General features: G+C 45.8%; 3 protein-coding genes across 3 annotated transcripts; 2 read left to right on the plus strand and 1 right to left on the minus strand.

Moving 5' to 3' along the window:
• Positions 1–9,582: 9,582 nt before the first annotated feature.
• Z520_06522 (uncharacterized protein) lies at positions 9,583–10,254 on the plus strand (the record flags this gene model as incomplete). Its single annotated transcript, XM_016777022.1, has 1 exon — positions 9,583–10,254. One exon carries the CDS (start codon positions 9,583–9,585, stop codon positions 10,252–10,254), a length of 672 nt encoding a protein of 223 aa, XP_016631867.1.
• Positions 10,255–10,395: 141 nt separating this feature from the next.
• On the minus strand, positions 10,396–12,731 carry Z520_06523 (uncharacterized protein; the record flags this gene model as incomplete). The annotated part of the gene is made up of 3 exons (XM_016777023.1): positions 10,396–10,852; positions 10,913–11,628; positions 11,694–12,731. 3 exons carry the CDS (start codon positions 12,729–12,731, stop codon positions 10,396–10,398), a joined length of 2,211 nt encoding a protein of 736 aa, XP_016631868.1.
• Positions 12,732–13,614: 883 nt separating this feature from the next.
• Positions 13,615–16,061, plus strand: Z520_06524 (uncharacterized protein; the record flags this gene model as incomplete). Its single annotated transcript, XM_016777024.1, has 6 exons — positions 13,615–14,487; positions 14,546–14,693; positions 14,738–14,838; positions 14,896–15,131; positions 15,182–15,789; positions 15,844–16,061. 6 exons carry the CDS (start codon positions 13,615–13,617, stop codon positions 16,059–16,061), a joined length of 2,184 nt encoding a protein of 727 aa, XP_016631869.1.
• Between the last annotated feature and the right edge of the window lie 350 nt (positions 16,062–16,411).

Here is a 16,411-nt window from a genome sequence, read left to right on the forward strand (position 1 = left end):
CGCGAAGGATATACTTAAAAAGCTTAAGATATTCTATAAGTAATAAGGCCTTATAGCTATCTATCGCTAGACTATCTTAATTAATAGTTATAATCTTAAATAGTTTAAAAGTCTTAAGGAGTATATTAATAAGATTCGCGCTAATAGAATAAGTTTCGAAATACTAAAGTATTCGCTTAATAATAATTTCTAGATATTAATATTTCTACGCGATCTTAATAATAGTTATAAATTAATAGTATTATAGCTATTATAAAAGATAATTAATACTATTATCTTTAATAATACGGTTTAATAAGTCTTTTAATTCGATATACGGAAGCGTAATTAGTCTACTAGTGAAGGTAATAGTAATTAGGCTAATATTTTTAAGACTTAAGACTAGAGTAAGAATTAACGTAAGGATAAGTCTAAGAATAGAGATATTAACGCGGAAAAGAATAAAAATAAGAGATTTAAGTATAGAATTTATAAGACTAATAATTATAATTAGAAGTATTATTCTACTAATCTAGATTATATTATCGACGATTAATAAAGTAGTCGTAAAGGTAAGGATAAAGAGAAGAGATCTAATAAGGATAATACCGCTAATATTAACGTTTTCTTTAGCGATCTATTCTCTAATATTATTAATCTTCTTAAGGGTCTTACGATACGAGATTAAACCGATAGAAGAGCTAATATAAAGTCTATCTATTTCTATTTTATTAATTTAATTACTATCGCGATAGTAACTAAGGAATAAGACTTTCTAATTAATAGTAATATAAATTACTATATAATCTATTCGCGTACTAATTTTATTAATTTTAGACTAGGATCGATAATAGCGAGGTTAGTAGATTATAATACTATAGAGATAGAAGATTATAGCGATATTATTATTAATTACTATCTAGATATTAGGAAAGTTTCTATCCGTTTTAATAACGTTTAGTACTTTCTAGATTTAAATATTAATTTACTTAGTATTTACGCCTTAAAAGAATAAAGAATAGTAACTATCCTAGAATAGACTTATAACTTACCCGTTACTAGACTTTATAAGGATAGTAAACGAATCGCTAACGTAGTTAAATCTAGTCGTCGTTATCTCCTAGGTACTATAGACGAGGTATTATCTTTAGTAACTATCTACGCGGAGAATTCGGTCTCGACTCTATTAATAAAGGATAGCGATATAGCTAAGCTATAGTATTATAGAATAGATTATCTATCGATTAATTACCTTAAGAAGTTAAGGAGTATAGCGACTAGCGTTTCCTTTATAGATTTATTTAGTAAATCCTACGAGGATTATATTATTACTAACTAATCTCGAACTCCTAGGTAAGGATAGACTAGTAGTAAAGCTACGCGGATTAACGAGCTTATCTATAGCGATTTAGTAGGGCTAATTAAGCTATTAATTTACGGTAATCGGTACGTATTAACTATTATAAATAACTATTCGCGCCGCGTTATCCTATTCTTCCTAAAGACTAAATCTAAGGCCGTATAATAGATATAGTATTTCGTTTAATATATAGCTATTACTAGTAATCTAGTTATTATAGTTCGTATTAATAATAGGGGAGAATATAAAGATTCTACTCTTATTAAATATCTTAAGGATTATAATATTTATTAGGAGCGAACGATTCTATATAGCTCTAAATCTAATAGTGTTTCTAAACGTCTTAATCGTACCTTATTTAGTAAGATAAGAACTATATTAAAGGACTCAAAGCTACTATAATTCCTATAGAAAAACGTTTTATAAACCGCTATCTATTTATATAATAGAAGCCCTAATAGATCTATTAGTATAATACTATTCGAACGCTACTATAGCGAGAAACCTAATCTAGACTATCTATAAATCGTTAGATCGCGCGCGTTTATATATATTCCTAAAGAGCGCCGTTAAGGTAAGTTTATAGATAGATCGCGCCTATATATAATAGTAAGTTACGGCGGTTCGACTACGATTTATTAGGTATATAATCTTAAATCGCGTAAGGTTATTCGCGCTAGAGACGTAGTCTTTAACGAGGATAATTATAACTATCTCGCGCCGTTAGAGATTAATAAGAAATTCGATATAGATAAAGATATCTAGGATATACTATTAGTTAATTATAGTAATTATTTACGTAAAGAACCGCTAGATCTACTATAGGTTATAATACTAATTAAATAGCCTATTTAGGAGTAATAAGATATAATTATTAAGCTTCTTACGCGTTTATCGTTACTAATTATACTACTTAAGGTTATAGTCCTACCGATCGGTTCTACGCTATCTATATCTCCTATATAATCTTAGACTACGCCTTCTATATCCGGTCTATCTACGCCGTAGATTCCTTAATCTAGATAAAGTAAGAGAGCTATAAAGCTATCGCTTAAAGCGCGAGAGAATACTATAAATCTTATATAGGAATACCTAAATATTATCGCTATTATAGAGTATAAGATTATTACTTATAGTTAGGTAATAAAAGGATCTAATTATAATCGCTAGAAGTATATAATTAAATAGTAGTATTAGACTTATATTAATAACGATATCTAGATAGTAATAGATAAGTAATCTAGTATAAATATCTTAATAAGCTATTAAGTACTTATTAAGAAGCTAGATCGCTTAAAGACTCGCTAAATAATCTATAGAAATAAATAGATTCGCGATATCGATTATAACGATATCTATATATCTATAGCCCGCTCTAGATCGATTAGATTATTCCTTATTATTATCTACGTTAAGGACTTATATTATATATAACTAGATATTATTAACGCGTTTCTAAACTCTTATCTTATTAAGACTATTTATATATAGTATTTCACTAGATTCGGCGAGAATAGTATCTATTATAAGCTTATTAAAGCGCTATTTAGTCTCTATTAATTACCGCGTAAATAGTAGTTAAATATCTCTTATAAATTAGTTATAATAGGGTTTAGGCGTTACTAGAGCGATTAATCGGTATTCGTTAACTAGAATAGAGTAGTTATTATTTTATACGTAGATAATTTAGTCTTATTCTCTAATAATAGAAAGATAATCGAGTATATAAAAGCTAAGCTATTAAGTACTTATAAGTTAAGAGACTTTAGAGATTTATAGACGTTTATTAGTATTTAGATTCTACGTATATAATCTAAGATCTTTATCTATTAAAAGGACTACTACTAGTCTATTCTAGAGCGTTTTAGCTACCTAGAAAGTCGCCCTATAAGAATCCTATTTAATAATAAGGTCGTTCTCGTACCGCGCGAGGATTAATATAGATAGGCGGATCTTAAGCGTTTCTAGGAGATAAATAGTTCTATAGCCTAGCTAACTAATCAAACTAGGCTAGATATCGCTTATACTTATTCTAAGATTATATAGTTTAACGCGAATCCTTCTAAGATTATAATTTAATATATAAACTATCTATATAAATATCTAGCTAGGATAAGTTCCTAGGATATTCTATACTATCGTAATAATAGAAAGGGCGAGATTAATAGCTTTACGGATAGTAATTAGGGCGATAAATATAATATTAATAGTAAGTTAACTTTAGGCTATCTATTTACGCTTAGAAACGGACTAATTACGTAGTTATCTAGGAAATAATAAATAATCGTAATATCGTCTATAGAGGCCGAATATATCGATTAGTGTAACGCTATTAAGGAGATAGTTTATCTAAGATAATTTATATAGGAATTAAGTCGCGGATAGGAAGATATAATATAGATATTTACTAATAACTAAGTTATAATAGTAATAGCTTAGACGTCTAGCGCTTATAGTAGAACTCGTTATATTAAATTCTAGTACTATTATACGCGAGAAAAGGTCGAAGATAGAATAGTAGCGTTCTTATTTATATCTACTGCTAAAATAGCTATAAATAGGCTTACTAAGCCGCTTATTCTAGGAGTATTTAAGGTATTTAGACGGATAATCGGTATAATAGCGCTAGAGTAAGTATTAACTACGGAACGAGATTGATAGATTTATAGTATAATAGCGCCAATCTATAGTGGTAGGAGTAATAATCTTATAGCTATCTAGTATAAGAGTGTACTTTATAAGGCGCCGTATAAGAGTGTGCTTTATATTGCCTATACGCCTAGCCGCGGCACGAAAGCGTCCTTTGTAAGGCGTTTACCTAGCGACACGGAAGTGTCCTTTATAAGGCGCCGTATAAGAGTGTACTTTGTAAAGGCTATAGTTACGTGGGTTGTAAAGGCTATAGTGGCTATCAAGACCTCGAAGGGTTAACGTTGATTAGCGACTAATTAGATCGCAGCGTTTGGCGTTTAGTTCTAGCTAATTAGATCGCGAGGATTGGTTAGCTAAATGGGTTATTGAAAGGTTATAGGTTATGTTAATAAAAGTTGTGTTTTAACGGCGTTTAAAACCCTTGAAAATGGCACTGCCTAGTAAGTTTAGCTAGTACTGTAATCGGCGCTGGTAGGACAGTGCCTAGTGTGGGGGGGTGTTACCCTAACCCTATTAGGAAGGTTAGCCGATCCGACCTGTATTAGGCAGGTTAGGCGAGTGACACTGCGGCACTTATTGCCACCTAGTCTCTCCACCTTCGATAGTTGCTAGTTAGACAATCAATCAATTCAGTTGGTTCTACATAGACGAGGGCCAGCTGAGTTACCTAGCTAGTGGGTTATTTGTGGCTTTCTAGCCCCAATGCAGGGTCCTGGTCTAAGTTCGGAGGGATATTGCCAGCAAAAACTATTCCCGCGAACGGCCTGGAATCCTCCTTCCAATGCATTCAAGGGCGGTCAGCATTCCGATCACACATTGTCTCTAGTCTCCGAACTCGGCCACGACAGGAACATAGTAGAAAATCGAGAAAAGAATGGCAGGGCGTCGGAAGCAGGTCGAGATCACTGAGAGTAATCTTTGGTTGTATATGCATCGAAGGAAACATAAATCCCAAAGCAAAGAATGTCCTTGGCTCTTTGAACCCGAGCAGACCACTAATGGACATGATCAGGCCGGAGTCTGCTGAGCCTACTGTGGGGGAGATAAATACGGGACCGAGGGCTCTCCAGACGCTTTTCGATCTAGACCCCCTTGATGCGGAGGTGGGCTGATCAACACCACAACCGAGATATACCGAAAATTGCCGTGACGGGTGGCCAAGTTGTGTCTCGGCTAGGAAATGACTTGAATTCGATGCAGGCCGAGAAACCCCTACACGTTCAGAGACCATCCACTCGGTTTTTACTGCACAAAATGGGCGATCTCTTGGTGGTCCAATCCTTTAAGTCCTATGTCATGTATGCCCAAAACAAAATGTGGACGATCACATTTCTGGTTCAGAGCACAGGTAAGGTGGTCGCCCTCGATATCTGAACCCATCTACCCCGGACGTGGTGACCCCGGATCCCTTGGACACTCTTGCCCTAGCCCGCTCGTTCCTCTTCTCCCCAGTTCAAAACCATTCCCAGCACGACTTCTGCTTTTCATCACCACTCGCTCCGCGTATGACACGGCCGCCCGTTTGCTCCGCCTATGGCAAGCCGTATTGATGGAAACACAACTGGCAATATCAGCGACTAGCTGTGTCCGCGATACCGATCCCCCAGCAAGACTACTTGGGCTGAATATGACGCGCCATAGATTGAAACGCGCCGGCGCAGCCTGCCTGCTCTGTCGAGGACGAAAAGTTCGGTGTGATGCCACGCAGAATGATGTCCCGTGCACCAACTGTAAGCTGGACGGCACAAACTGTGTCGTAAGGTCTAGGGTAAAGAAGCTGTGTGTGACCTAACGTCCCCAGGATACATGAATGTCAACAATCGGGTTGATTGACTTGTGATGTGTAATACAGTGATGCCCACCAGCACAAAATCGACCTTGCTTCTTGCGACGTACACCCTGCACGCACTCGACCACCGAAGGCCTTCGGACTAGAACAGTCGACGACTTTGGGGCTGAGTTCCGACAATCCAGATTGGAAGCTACCAGATACACCGCAAACAACATTACAATCAGGAGGCGAATTGACCGCATCTCTTCTTGACCCCATGGCGTCGTTCCACAGTATACAGAACAACTACCCCCTTCTTGGTCGACGAGGGGACCTAACCCTTTGCGCCGCGGATGTCATGTATTCATATTATCCATTTCTCTCAGGAGACGCTGTTGCCCTAACCCTATTGGGAAGGTTAGCCGATTCGACCTGCATTAGGCAGGTTAGGCGAGTGACACTGCGGCACTTATTGCCACCTAGTCTCTCCACCTTCAATAGTTGCTAGTTAGACAATCAATCAATTCAGTTGGTTCTACACAGACCACCGCTTCCCTTGCCCCACCGCTTTCCTGGGCCTCAATTGCGAACGGGACCAGCGCGACTCAAGCCTCAACAAGAAACCCCGCTCCGACAATGTACCCACAATTGACGAAAGAACCCCAGTGCTGCTACAGTTCATCAATGACGACCGCTGTGTGTGTGGAGCGATCGAAACGGTAGTCCACGTGCTGGCGGACTGCCCGAGGCTCTGGCAAGCAAGACAAGAATTACGAGCCCAGGTAGGTGGTGCCCTTAGGTGCATCGCAACCATACTCGGAGGAACTCCTCGGAACGAGTAAGGTAAGGCAGACAATAGTGGAAACAAACGGAAAATCATCAATACAGTATTAGATTTCGCGGAAGTATACGGAAGGTTCAAATCACGAGCGCCGCCAGTGAGACTAAAGGATAATAATAGGCCCTAACGAGGCTGAAAGATCGCGCATGTATTATGGTGCCATACTAAATAGGGGTTGAAGAGTAATCTATAGCAGTAGTAGCCCGGCATATCACTCCCACGCAGAGAGAGAGGACAGGGTCAATGATATCAACTCAACTCAACTCGACTGTACGATGCTTACTCACAATACTGTAGTAGACTCTCCGAAGACTGATGTGGTAGGTTATTAGTCGGCAAGGTGTTGAAGGGATGGAATTGATGGACAGCTGGGGATAGACTGAGACGTGAAGACGATGTCGGAGGCTGTACCAGATGGGAAGCATCACCTGCACCACTGGTGACCGAACTATTTGGCGTATATCTGCTTGACCTCTTGCTCAAAGATGGGTCAGAATAACTGGATTGGACTCGTGTTTCCTGCTCAGGAACCCGCTTGGAATGCTCCTGTCCGGTTGGTCTTTTGTGGTCTCGCGCTGGCTCCGCCTGGCGGACACGTTGCATTACATGAGAGCGGATTGCAGAACGTTGGTCTCCTTTGCTAATCCGTCTTTGGCTTATAGAGACTAGATCCTCGGCCTGATTCACAAATGTGAACTTTACAGAAGGAGACTGCACTTGATTCTTGTTCCAGGACCCCTTAGCTGCGTCTAGCAATCGATGATCTGCCGGTTAGTTATGTAAGTGTCGAGAATTAGAGTCGCAATGTAGGTAGATTCGCACCTGCGCTACCTGAGCACATAGGCATTTTCCCAGATCACTCGAGCGGCAGGTGTCTGGCAGATAGCCCTCCTTGCATAGGTAATGGACGCGCCTCAGGATATTGTCTCAATCTGGTATGTGCGGCCAGGGCAACCCAGCCGCTGTCTCAAAGTGTCTCGGTCAGTGTTGTGATTCAGAGGTCATAAGTCTATGGATGCGTATTCAAAGGAAAAAGCAGGCAACTTACGGGAGCAGGGTATATACTGAGCTATGAAGTCTCAGTTCTCGGATTTAGCCTACGACTTAGGATGGAGTCCCCGAAAACATAGAAGAACTAACCTGAGCACGCCGCTTCCTGTTACACTCTAGGCTTGTCAAGGGCTAGCGAAGCTGGTGGAACCTCTTCTAGTACTGATGAGGAAACGGTGACCGTTTTTCAGATTCCCGAGCCAATGGCCGTATCACACGATCGGACTTAGCACAGACATTATTCGGGTCAAGATTCTGCCCCTGCCATGTGGCGGCACGGAGGATGTAGGGCACCACTCTGTTACAGTCGTCGACAGCGCTCTGCCTCTGGCGATGATTCAGAAAACGGGCTGGAGAAGTTTAATGTGCACTTGGACCTTGCGTCTTGCCAAGACTTGGGCGTAGGTAGCTGACTGCCGGACACGTACATTCTCTCTCGCTTCTTGCGCCTGAAGATTAACTTGGTAACCTGTAACAGAAGGTATTCGCTCACTGTGCTATCACATTTTGTTGAAATTTTCTTGGCTGCTCATGAACCCCCAAAATACTGGACTAAAGAGTTTTCAAGAAGCTGGATCTGACGTCAAGAGGAGGTGCACTGGATCTTTCTTAACGTTCCTGCTCTGGTTCTAAGGCCCGATTAAGACCATCTCCGAAGAGTTGAGAACTGCCCGGGTCGAAGGAGGAGTGGTAACGATCGAGGAAGGAGAAGCTTTAGCAAACTTTGAGTACGGACATCGGCGGAAGATTGTGTGAGAGATGTCGTAGTTTGAGATGAGTAGGGAGGCTGTATGAACAACGAGTCTGCGTCCGTCTGGACAGTACTCGCCTTTAGACATAATGTTACAGACAACTGTACCCAGGCAAAGGATCAATTGCCCGCTCCCCATCCTACGACTTCTACCTCTCAATCTTCTTGCCTACTGCTCTCAGCATATTCTCGCCATCGACTAACACACACCAGCCCTCGGGGCCTAACGCCCCCTTCTTAAACTCTCCCACGGCTAACTCGAAGTTTTCCTTAGTGTACTTTAGGTCCTAGTCCTCGAAACTACCCGACTATAACTAAACGACCTTCACTCCGGCTAACTTTACCTCCTCTAGAACCTTCCTCGTGACTATAGACGGGGTGAGAAACAATAATATAGTCTAGGACGGGTGAGATATCGTCGAGACCGTCGGTATAGTGTTGTATAATTTCGAGGGTAGCTATATCGAGGGTTGACTGGGGTTGATCGGTGTCACCGGTAACGCGTGTATATAGTACTAGGTTAGTATCCCGTATCCGAACTTGCTCTTGTCTTGACTCGCCCCGACGACGGCAAAGTGCTATAGGTGAAGAATCTCTTGGCGGCGGCTTCCATCATGGTGAGGCTGATTCAGAAAAGCACGTCATGGGCGGTCCTCGGCAAAGAGACGCCCGGATGTCTGACGGCGGGAATAGCACTCTAACAGCCCTGCTCCTCCGCACATCTTCACCGAGTCTGACCCATTTCTCTCGCCGAGATAATAATTAATCAATCATATGGGACATCCCCTCTGTTCGAATTAAACCAACACACTTTGTGAACTTCTGCGTCGAAGCTCTCAACGGCTCCTCGGATTCACTGAGTGACACGCTGCGATTCTCCGGGTGCTCTTTCCGATAATAATTCCCGACATAATATCGCCTAGTGCTCACCAGTGACTTGCACTGCTCAAAAAGCGGCGCCACTACTATGGATTCGCTTCGTATGCTTTCAGACAATGGAATTGACACAATCAGTGCTCTCTACCTGGAGATCCGGATGGTGAACGGTAGGGTCAATCAAAGTCTGGAATTTTTCCACAGCCTTACACGCAATAACTGACTAGAGGGGGAAATCTTTAGGCCTGTGGATCAAGAAGCGATTTGAGCTTTCCCGTCAGTGTGTTGAAGGCTGTTCGATGATGCCCAACCAAGACGACAACACCACCACCTGGGCTTTGGAGATGATGCACCGCTGCGAGCCACGGCTCCTGGTGCTGCGAGAACTGAGGAGCATGGTCCCCGCGTTAGTCCAATGTACCAACAACAGCTGGTTTCGCACCATCAACAGGAACGCAAATTCCTCATACTTGTGTCTCTTCGACGGCGCGCAGTTGGAGCTCAATTTCTCGTCCATGACCACGCCAGAGTTCGGCTTCTGCTTCCCGAGAAGATCCTTTGTTGCCGAGCGTGAACGCCTCGACGTCAATGCCATGCTCCAGCAGCAGCCTGCCACCACCACCACCGATTGGGCCGGCTGGAAGCGGCGTGAACCCTCAGACTCGGATCGCTTGCGGGTCAACAAGAACGGCTGGGAAATCTTGTACTTTGTGCAACCCCCCAAGGGCGAGGTTGACATTACAGTCAGCGAACTCCGCGCAGAACTATGCCACACGCTTCAGATCGAGACGGGGCGGGTTCTGTTCGGCGCGGGTCCTTTCCAATGGGGCCCGGACTTTGAAGAGGATGGGTTAGGCTTGTATACTACGTACTTTGACACCGCCATCGATACGGGGGCGCGACAGATGAAGACAGTAAGGGGGGCAGCCCTGATCGACGTGATTGAGATTTCGATGCAAGCTCATTCAACCTGAAGAGCGTACGACCTTATTTCAGCCAACGCTATGCGATACCATATGAGGGCCTGGGTTGCGCGGCAAACAGCCGACCCTTCGTCTGACTTGACGTGCTATACCTACAAATTCGCTTCGCGTCTTCACCCCGGGTATTACGGTTTAGCATCCGCCACCTCGATCGTGTTCCCATATCAACGACCAGCCTTCCAGGGGATTCATATCCTGCCAGTCATTGAAAATATTGAAGTTAACGCCCGGATCCTGATCGCCGTTGAGGCAGGTGTCGAGGAAGTCCAACCCCATTCGGAGATCGGAGTCGTCGATTTCAGATATCGGGCTGTGCATTCTGGATGCAATGCGCGACTGCAGGCGTGACAGCCCCAGCTCCCTTCTCCGCCTGTCGGCAGAGAGCTTCAACGCTTTGAAGTCGTCGTCGGCGAGCTTTTTGAACATGGAGTGTGCCCAGGATGCCATCTTCCAATAGTTCTTCATGTCCTCGACCGCTTGAAGACCCTTGGAGTACTTCTGTTTCGCAGATTGAGGCTCCAAGGTGTTCGGGGAAGTGGTCACAATTTCTTCTGCAATGCTGAGCAATGCGTGGAAACAGGACGTGTTTCTGTTCATTCAAAACCCTCTTAGCCTCCACTTATGGCCATCACCTCTCAACAATACTTACACATGTGACGGTGCATAACGCAGGAGGCCCTGCGCTAAAAGATTGTCGAGCATCTCAATGATGTTCCCGGCCGATTGTAGGATATTAGCTCGAATCTGCCTCAGACTATTACCTAGTTCGGGGCGTTCCCTGTTGAGCTCTGCATCAGACGAGATACACTCGCGGTCGCCATCGGCCAGGCGGTCAATATCGGCCTTTTGCAGGGCCACAAGTGCTCGTTCGTAGCGTCGGTAATATAGTATTACTACTCTCTCGTGATAAAGGAACAGAAATATGGGGAAAATGTTGCCTCTGTTCCAGGTTGTGGGATCGTCGACCGAAAAGTTATCTTCCATCATTCCAGGGGTGCAGAAATTTTCCCTGGACACAATGTCCTTCATACTCTCGAGAGTCACAATGGAGTGAGAAGGATCTGCGGCATCTCGGAGAGATAGAAGCATCTTCTCAACTGTACGCGGACTTTCAGCGAAAACACCAATGGCGCCTGATGACTGGTGCTTACCTCTCATGGTGAGCTCCGTCAGTTTTAGGCACACATGGCCGTGACTTGGGTGTGGCCTGGGGAATTCAGTTGTGCTGAGGAGCCCAGAAACAACGGCGATTTGATGGTCTTCATTATCCCTAAAGTCCGCCGCGGAGAGAGGTTCCAGATCACAATCCTTGAGATTGAGAAGGAACGGCAGGCCAAGGGCAACAGCAATGGTATGTTCTCGGCACTAGAGGAGAGATCCGTCAGAAAATCGAGTCCAAAAAGCGCATCTTTTTCTCCAAGCTCACTTACAAAGAGCGTCCAAAAAGTTCTCCGCCAGACAAGTTCTTGTGCTGGAGCCAGGTCTATCGTTTTAACCCCAAGTTTGTTCATTCCCATTGACAACGCAAGATTCACAGCACAGCCGACCCAGAAACGCATGTCTTTCTCTTCGGTATATTCCATCCACCAAAAGGTCATCAAAATCAGAGCCTGCACAACAAACATGTGATCCTGCTCGCAGTCGTGAAAGTATAAGATTTTGGCACGGCGGAAAAAGTAGACTTTTGCCTCCAGAACCGAGTTGAACCCGGCTTCGAGCAGAAGTGGTGGATCGGCAAAGTGACAAGCGGTGAAGAGGATTGCATGGAATAACAGTGGAGAGCTTGGCCTGTTCATGTACATGGCCTCATAAAGCTGCAGCACGGTTTGTCTGTCGAAGATTGGCATCAAAGGATAACACGACTCGATGAAGATGACGAGGAGTCTCTCGGTGACTGAGCGTTGCGGAAAGCTGAACACTTTCTTGATGCTGTACAGATAGAATTGATCCTCTTTCGGCAGGTGGGCAAGTAGATTGCAATGGGCGTCGCAAGAAGCATGTAGCCACGGGGCCTTACCCTGAGGGCGGTGAGCTCTTGGGGCGTTGAAGCGATGGAAATAGGTGCGATCAATCCCGGAATATCTCTGTTCGACAGCATCCACCGACACCTCAGTGTGGCCTTCCAAATGGGGGAGCATGGAGTGAGCCATGGGCTCGCCTCGGAACTTGACGAATTTGTACACCGGTTTGTCGATTCGTCCCATTGATGAGCAATCCAGGGAAGATCCCTTCTCTGACCAAATATTTGCTGTGTTGTCCGAGTTCTCTATCATCCGCGCCCACACGTCTTCATCCCCCGTCGCCGCGGGTTGCTTTGCATTTTGCGCCGACAAGGACCCGGCCTCTCCACCGGGACCTGAGTCCGGCAGTCGGCTGGAAGAAGTTTCTTGCATGGTTTGCTGTCCAAGGGTATTCATTTCTGATCCGTTGATTTCCGTGAATGCCTCTACGGAAGGCCGCACATTCATCTGGGAGGCGGCCTCAACATCGCTGTGAATTGGCGGCAGAGGCGTTTCGATGCGTGGCGAGGTCGTGGGAAGACTCACTGCTGTGCAAGCACGGTCTCCAGCCGTACAGCTTGAACAAGGATGTCGTGCTGGTAGATCGCATCGAATCTTGCGGGTGCGACACTCAGAACATGCCTGACAAGTTCGCCGACGCTTCGAGCGGGGCCCGGCAGTTTTGGGAGCTGGGTGATCCATGTCGAGGCAGGATGCGAGTTCATCTGTCTACCAAAAAGGTATTGTTGAGATTGAGTCTGATTCCAACTGATTTCTTGAGGTCGTTAATTGTACCCAAATGGTCACAGGTCTGGGCTGTGCAAAGTGGGCAGGCGTGGCAGGGCAGGTTCGGCTGTTCGGGTAAGTGGCAAGCAGTAATTAATACCAGGTAATTACCCCGCAGTCTAGGTACCTACTAGGTAGGTATTGGCCTAATTGAGTCCCGGAGCTGCCATGCCCTTCTCGGTCGCCACCCGCCCACGGGGCCGCCCTCACCTGGGTCTTTCACCCAGCTAACGCTCTGGGGGTTGGCGCCCCCGGCTTTGCTTCTTTCCCCACACGTAGGCTTTGCTGCTCGCGAACTGGGGAGTACATGAAGTACCTCCTGTCGCAAGATCACCCACTCTGTTTCCGTTGGGGACCGTCTTATACTGGGGGCCATTGCTGCCGACGACCATGTCCGCCACGAAGATTTGCCTGATCACCAGTCTCCCTCGAGGTTGCTGATGTCACCAACAAGCAAAGCCAGTGCCTTGCGAACGGCAAAGCGTCACGTATGCAGTGTTTGCTTGAGGTGCTTCAAGCGGGCTGAGCATCTGACCCGCCATCTTCGGCGTCGTAGGTCGCACCCATGTTCTCTGCAGCTCGCCTACTGACACCTCACGTTGTGACCATAGACACGAATATAAAGCCTTTTCAATGCAGGCTGTGTTCGCTTTGCTTCTCGCGGAAGGAGCTTCATGATCGGCATCAGCGAAGGGTTCATCCAGCCGAAAATGGCAGCATCCAGGCGCCGCTCATTGTCGCCTCTTTGGGGGCACCCTCACCCGGAAACCTCCCCTCAAACGCCCAAGGACTGTTGGGGACAGGAGGCGCTCAGAATGAAAACAGTCTGCGAGTGACACCAAGCTCTCCCGAACGACGACAGCCCTTGAGTCAGCCATCGCCTTCGGCAGGAAGAGGGTCTAACCTCTTGACCCAATCCGCTTCTCTTCCAGCATCTCAGTTGCCACAGTCGTCCCTTCGGGACAGAAATGTCGATCGCGATGCCAACGGTCCCCGAGCAGGCCAGATGGCCTCCAATCTGCACTCCTGGAGCGAGCGAGGATACGAGAACAGAGTTGTATCAGCGGCGGGCACCGTGTGCGGCGAAGATTCCTCAGACGCCTTCGTCAACACGGTTGAGACTGACCTGCTTGCGGCGACCCAGACTATCTCCTCAGCCCCGGAGGCCGGCAGGAATCAAAGTCCGTACGCCCAGACGAGCAACGATTCATTCCCTTTGCCCGTGGACACCACCGCGTTGAATTCGTCTGTTGCGTCCGGTTCAACTGCGCCATGCGCTGTCTACGACTCAACCCAATCTGGTCAGGAAGCCTTCCCTGGTCAGCGGCCGGCTTGGATCGCCAGCCTTCTCACTCAGCAATCTGATACGGGTTCGCCTTCTGACTGTCTGAGCGTGGCATGTCGAATGAGATCAATTATTCTGAGCAGCATAAAATCAGTATGGCTTGAACTGACCTTCTACTGACAGGTCGACTTACTAATTTGACTCATTACAGGCTCAGGCAACCGACTTATCAGTGACCCAACAAAGCCTTTACCTTCCCGACCACGCCGTTCTGGCTGCATATTATGCAAAATTCTTCACCGTGTTTGACGGAGCGATGCCTTTTTTGCATCGAGAACTACTTCAGCAAAGCATTCCAGGTATGCCTCCAAGTGTCCCCGATGACTGACAACTGACCCGCCAGCTCTGCATCTCGCCGTCCTCGGGGCCGGCGCAATTTACTCCGAAGATCGATGGTTCGGTGATATCATGCTAAAAGCCTCTAGAAAGATAGCATTGCACGAAGTACGTTTCTCACTAAATTCTCTCGGTTTTACGTGGTATGTTGCTGAAATGTGGTAGCTGAAGGTCAAAGATTCGGAAACCGTCACACTCGGACTACTTAACGCTTTACTCATCAACATTGTCTCTGGCCGTCCGATCTCTGGCGATCAAACGCCTAGTGCCTTTGTAGGAAGCTTACACAGTCTTCTGTGGTTAGCCGCACGTGTTGAAAATCGGGTTACAAGCTTCAGCTTTCGTGCTCCAGGTATAAATCAAAGATGGCAAGATTTTATCTACTCTGAAGCAACCACGAGGTATCTGTCTTCGAGCGCTTGTTTTCACCGTCTCTGACGTCTGAGTCTAGGACAATGCTATCGGTTCTTGTAACGGTAGTGATGTGGTCGTCGGTGTTGGGGTTGCCTCGAGACATGACGACCGATTTCTTCGATCGTGTAAGATTACCGTCTCCTGACGCACTCTGGAGAGCAAATTCGGCCGAGGAGTGGGATAATTTACCAGGGGACCGGAGTCAGCCGTCTCTTTTGCAAGCAAAACTCGATGCCACATTTGCCGGCAAGTCTCACAGGTGTGGGTCGTTTCCCGCTCTCTGCCTCATCGCCGGCGTCTCACTCAGTGCCAGCGATATGAGAAGGAGCTGTTCAATGTCTCCCGAAGACCTCACAGACTTGCTCGGATGCGCTACTCACGCATGGGCTGCCGGCTACATGCCGGACAGGGCAGAAGCATCGCAGGCAGGTATACTGTCTCTAACGATTTGCGACTATCTCCGACTATCTCCGACCGTCGATATTCCCGCCATCATGTCATGTTTTGTTGGTTGTGACTTTGGGGCCATGCGGCAGAAATGCTGCCAAGCTAACCTTCGCACTGCTGGACACGAGGCCCTGCGGGCGCTCCGTCGCTGGATTTCCATTCTAACCAGGCAATTCCGTATGATTATGTTGCCGTCCGGTAAGTGCTGCTTTTTTGTTTGAGGGAGTCTAGTCTTTAACACGTACCCTCTAGCCGTACTGGTGACAGAGCACGCCGTGTCCCTCGTCGACTCTGGTGGAATATATGACGACAATGCAACGCAGGTCATGAAGGTTCTCGCTGAACTTGGTCTTCCGAGCTCCACGAGACCACGGCCTTTCCAAGTATGGAGCGCGTTGCGCGATTTCATTGGCAACGATTCAAGTAAGGCTGTGATGATCTGCGTTGAACCCATTCGCAGCAGTTTCTAATGCAAATAACAGCTATAGACGTCTTGCGTTCATGCATGGATGCCTACGCCACTTATCTGGAGGGTTCTGCCTGAGAAACAGCTCCATCAGCGTGGCATTTCTTCCCACTGATCGCGAGTTGCAAAGAGCCCAGGAATAATAAATTCCCTAGAGGGAATTCACACAGCATAGCACACCTGGTTTCACACCATGTTTCGAAATTGGAAGATTGTGTTTATTGGACAAACCAGTAGTAGCCTCTGGATTTAGATAGCTTTTCAAACAGATGGAGGCACTGAAGCATCATATCTGAATTATCTGAGCAGGGCATCTCCATCGTGTGAGAACACTATCTGTGTGCTGGGCCTTCA

Source organism: Fonsecaea multimorphosa, assembly GCF_000836435.1.
Source record: "Fonsecaea multimorphosa CBS 102226 unplaced genomic scaffold supercont1.12, whole genome shotgun sequence".
In the NCBI taxonomy this organism is placed as follows: domain Eukaryota; kingdom Fungi; phylum Ascomycota; class Eurotiomycetes; order Chaetothyriales; family Herpotrichiellaceae; genus Fonsecaea; species Fonsecaea multimorphosa.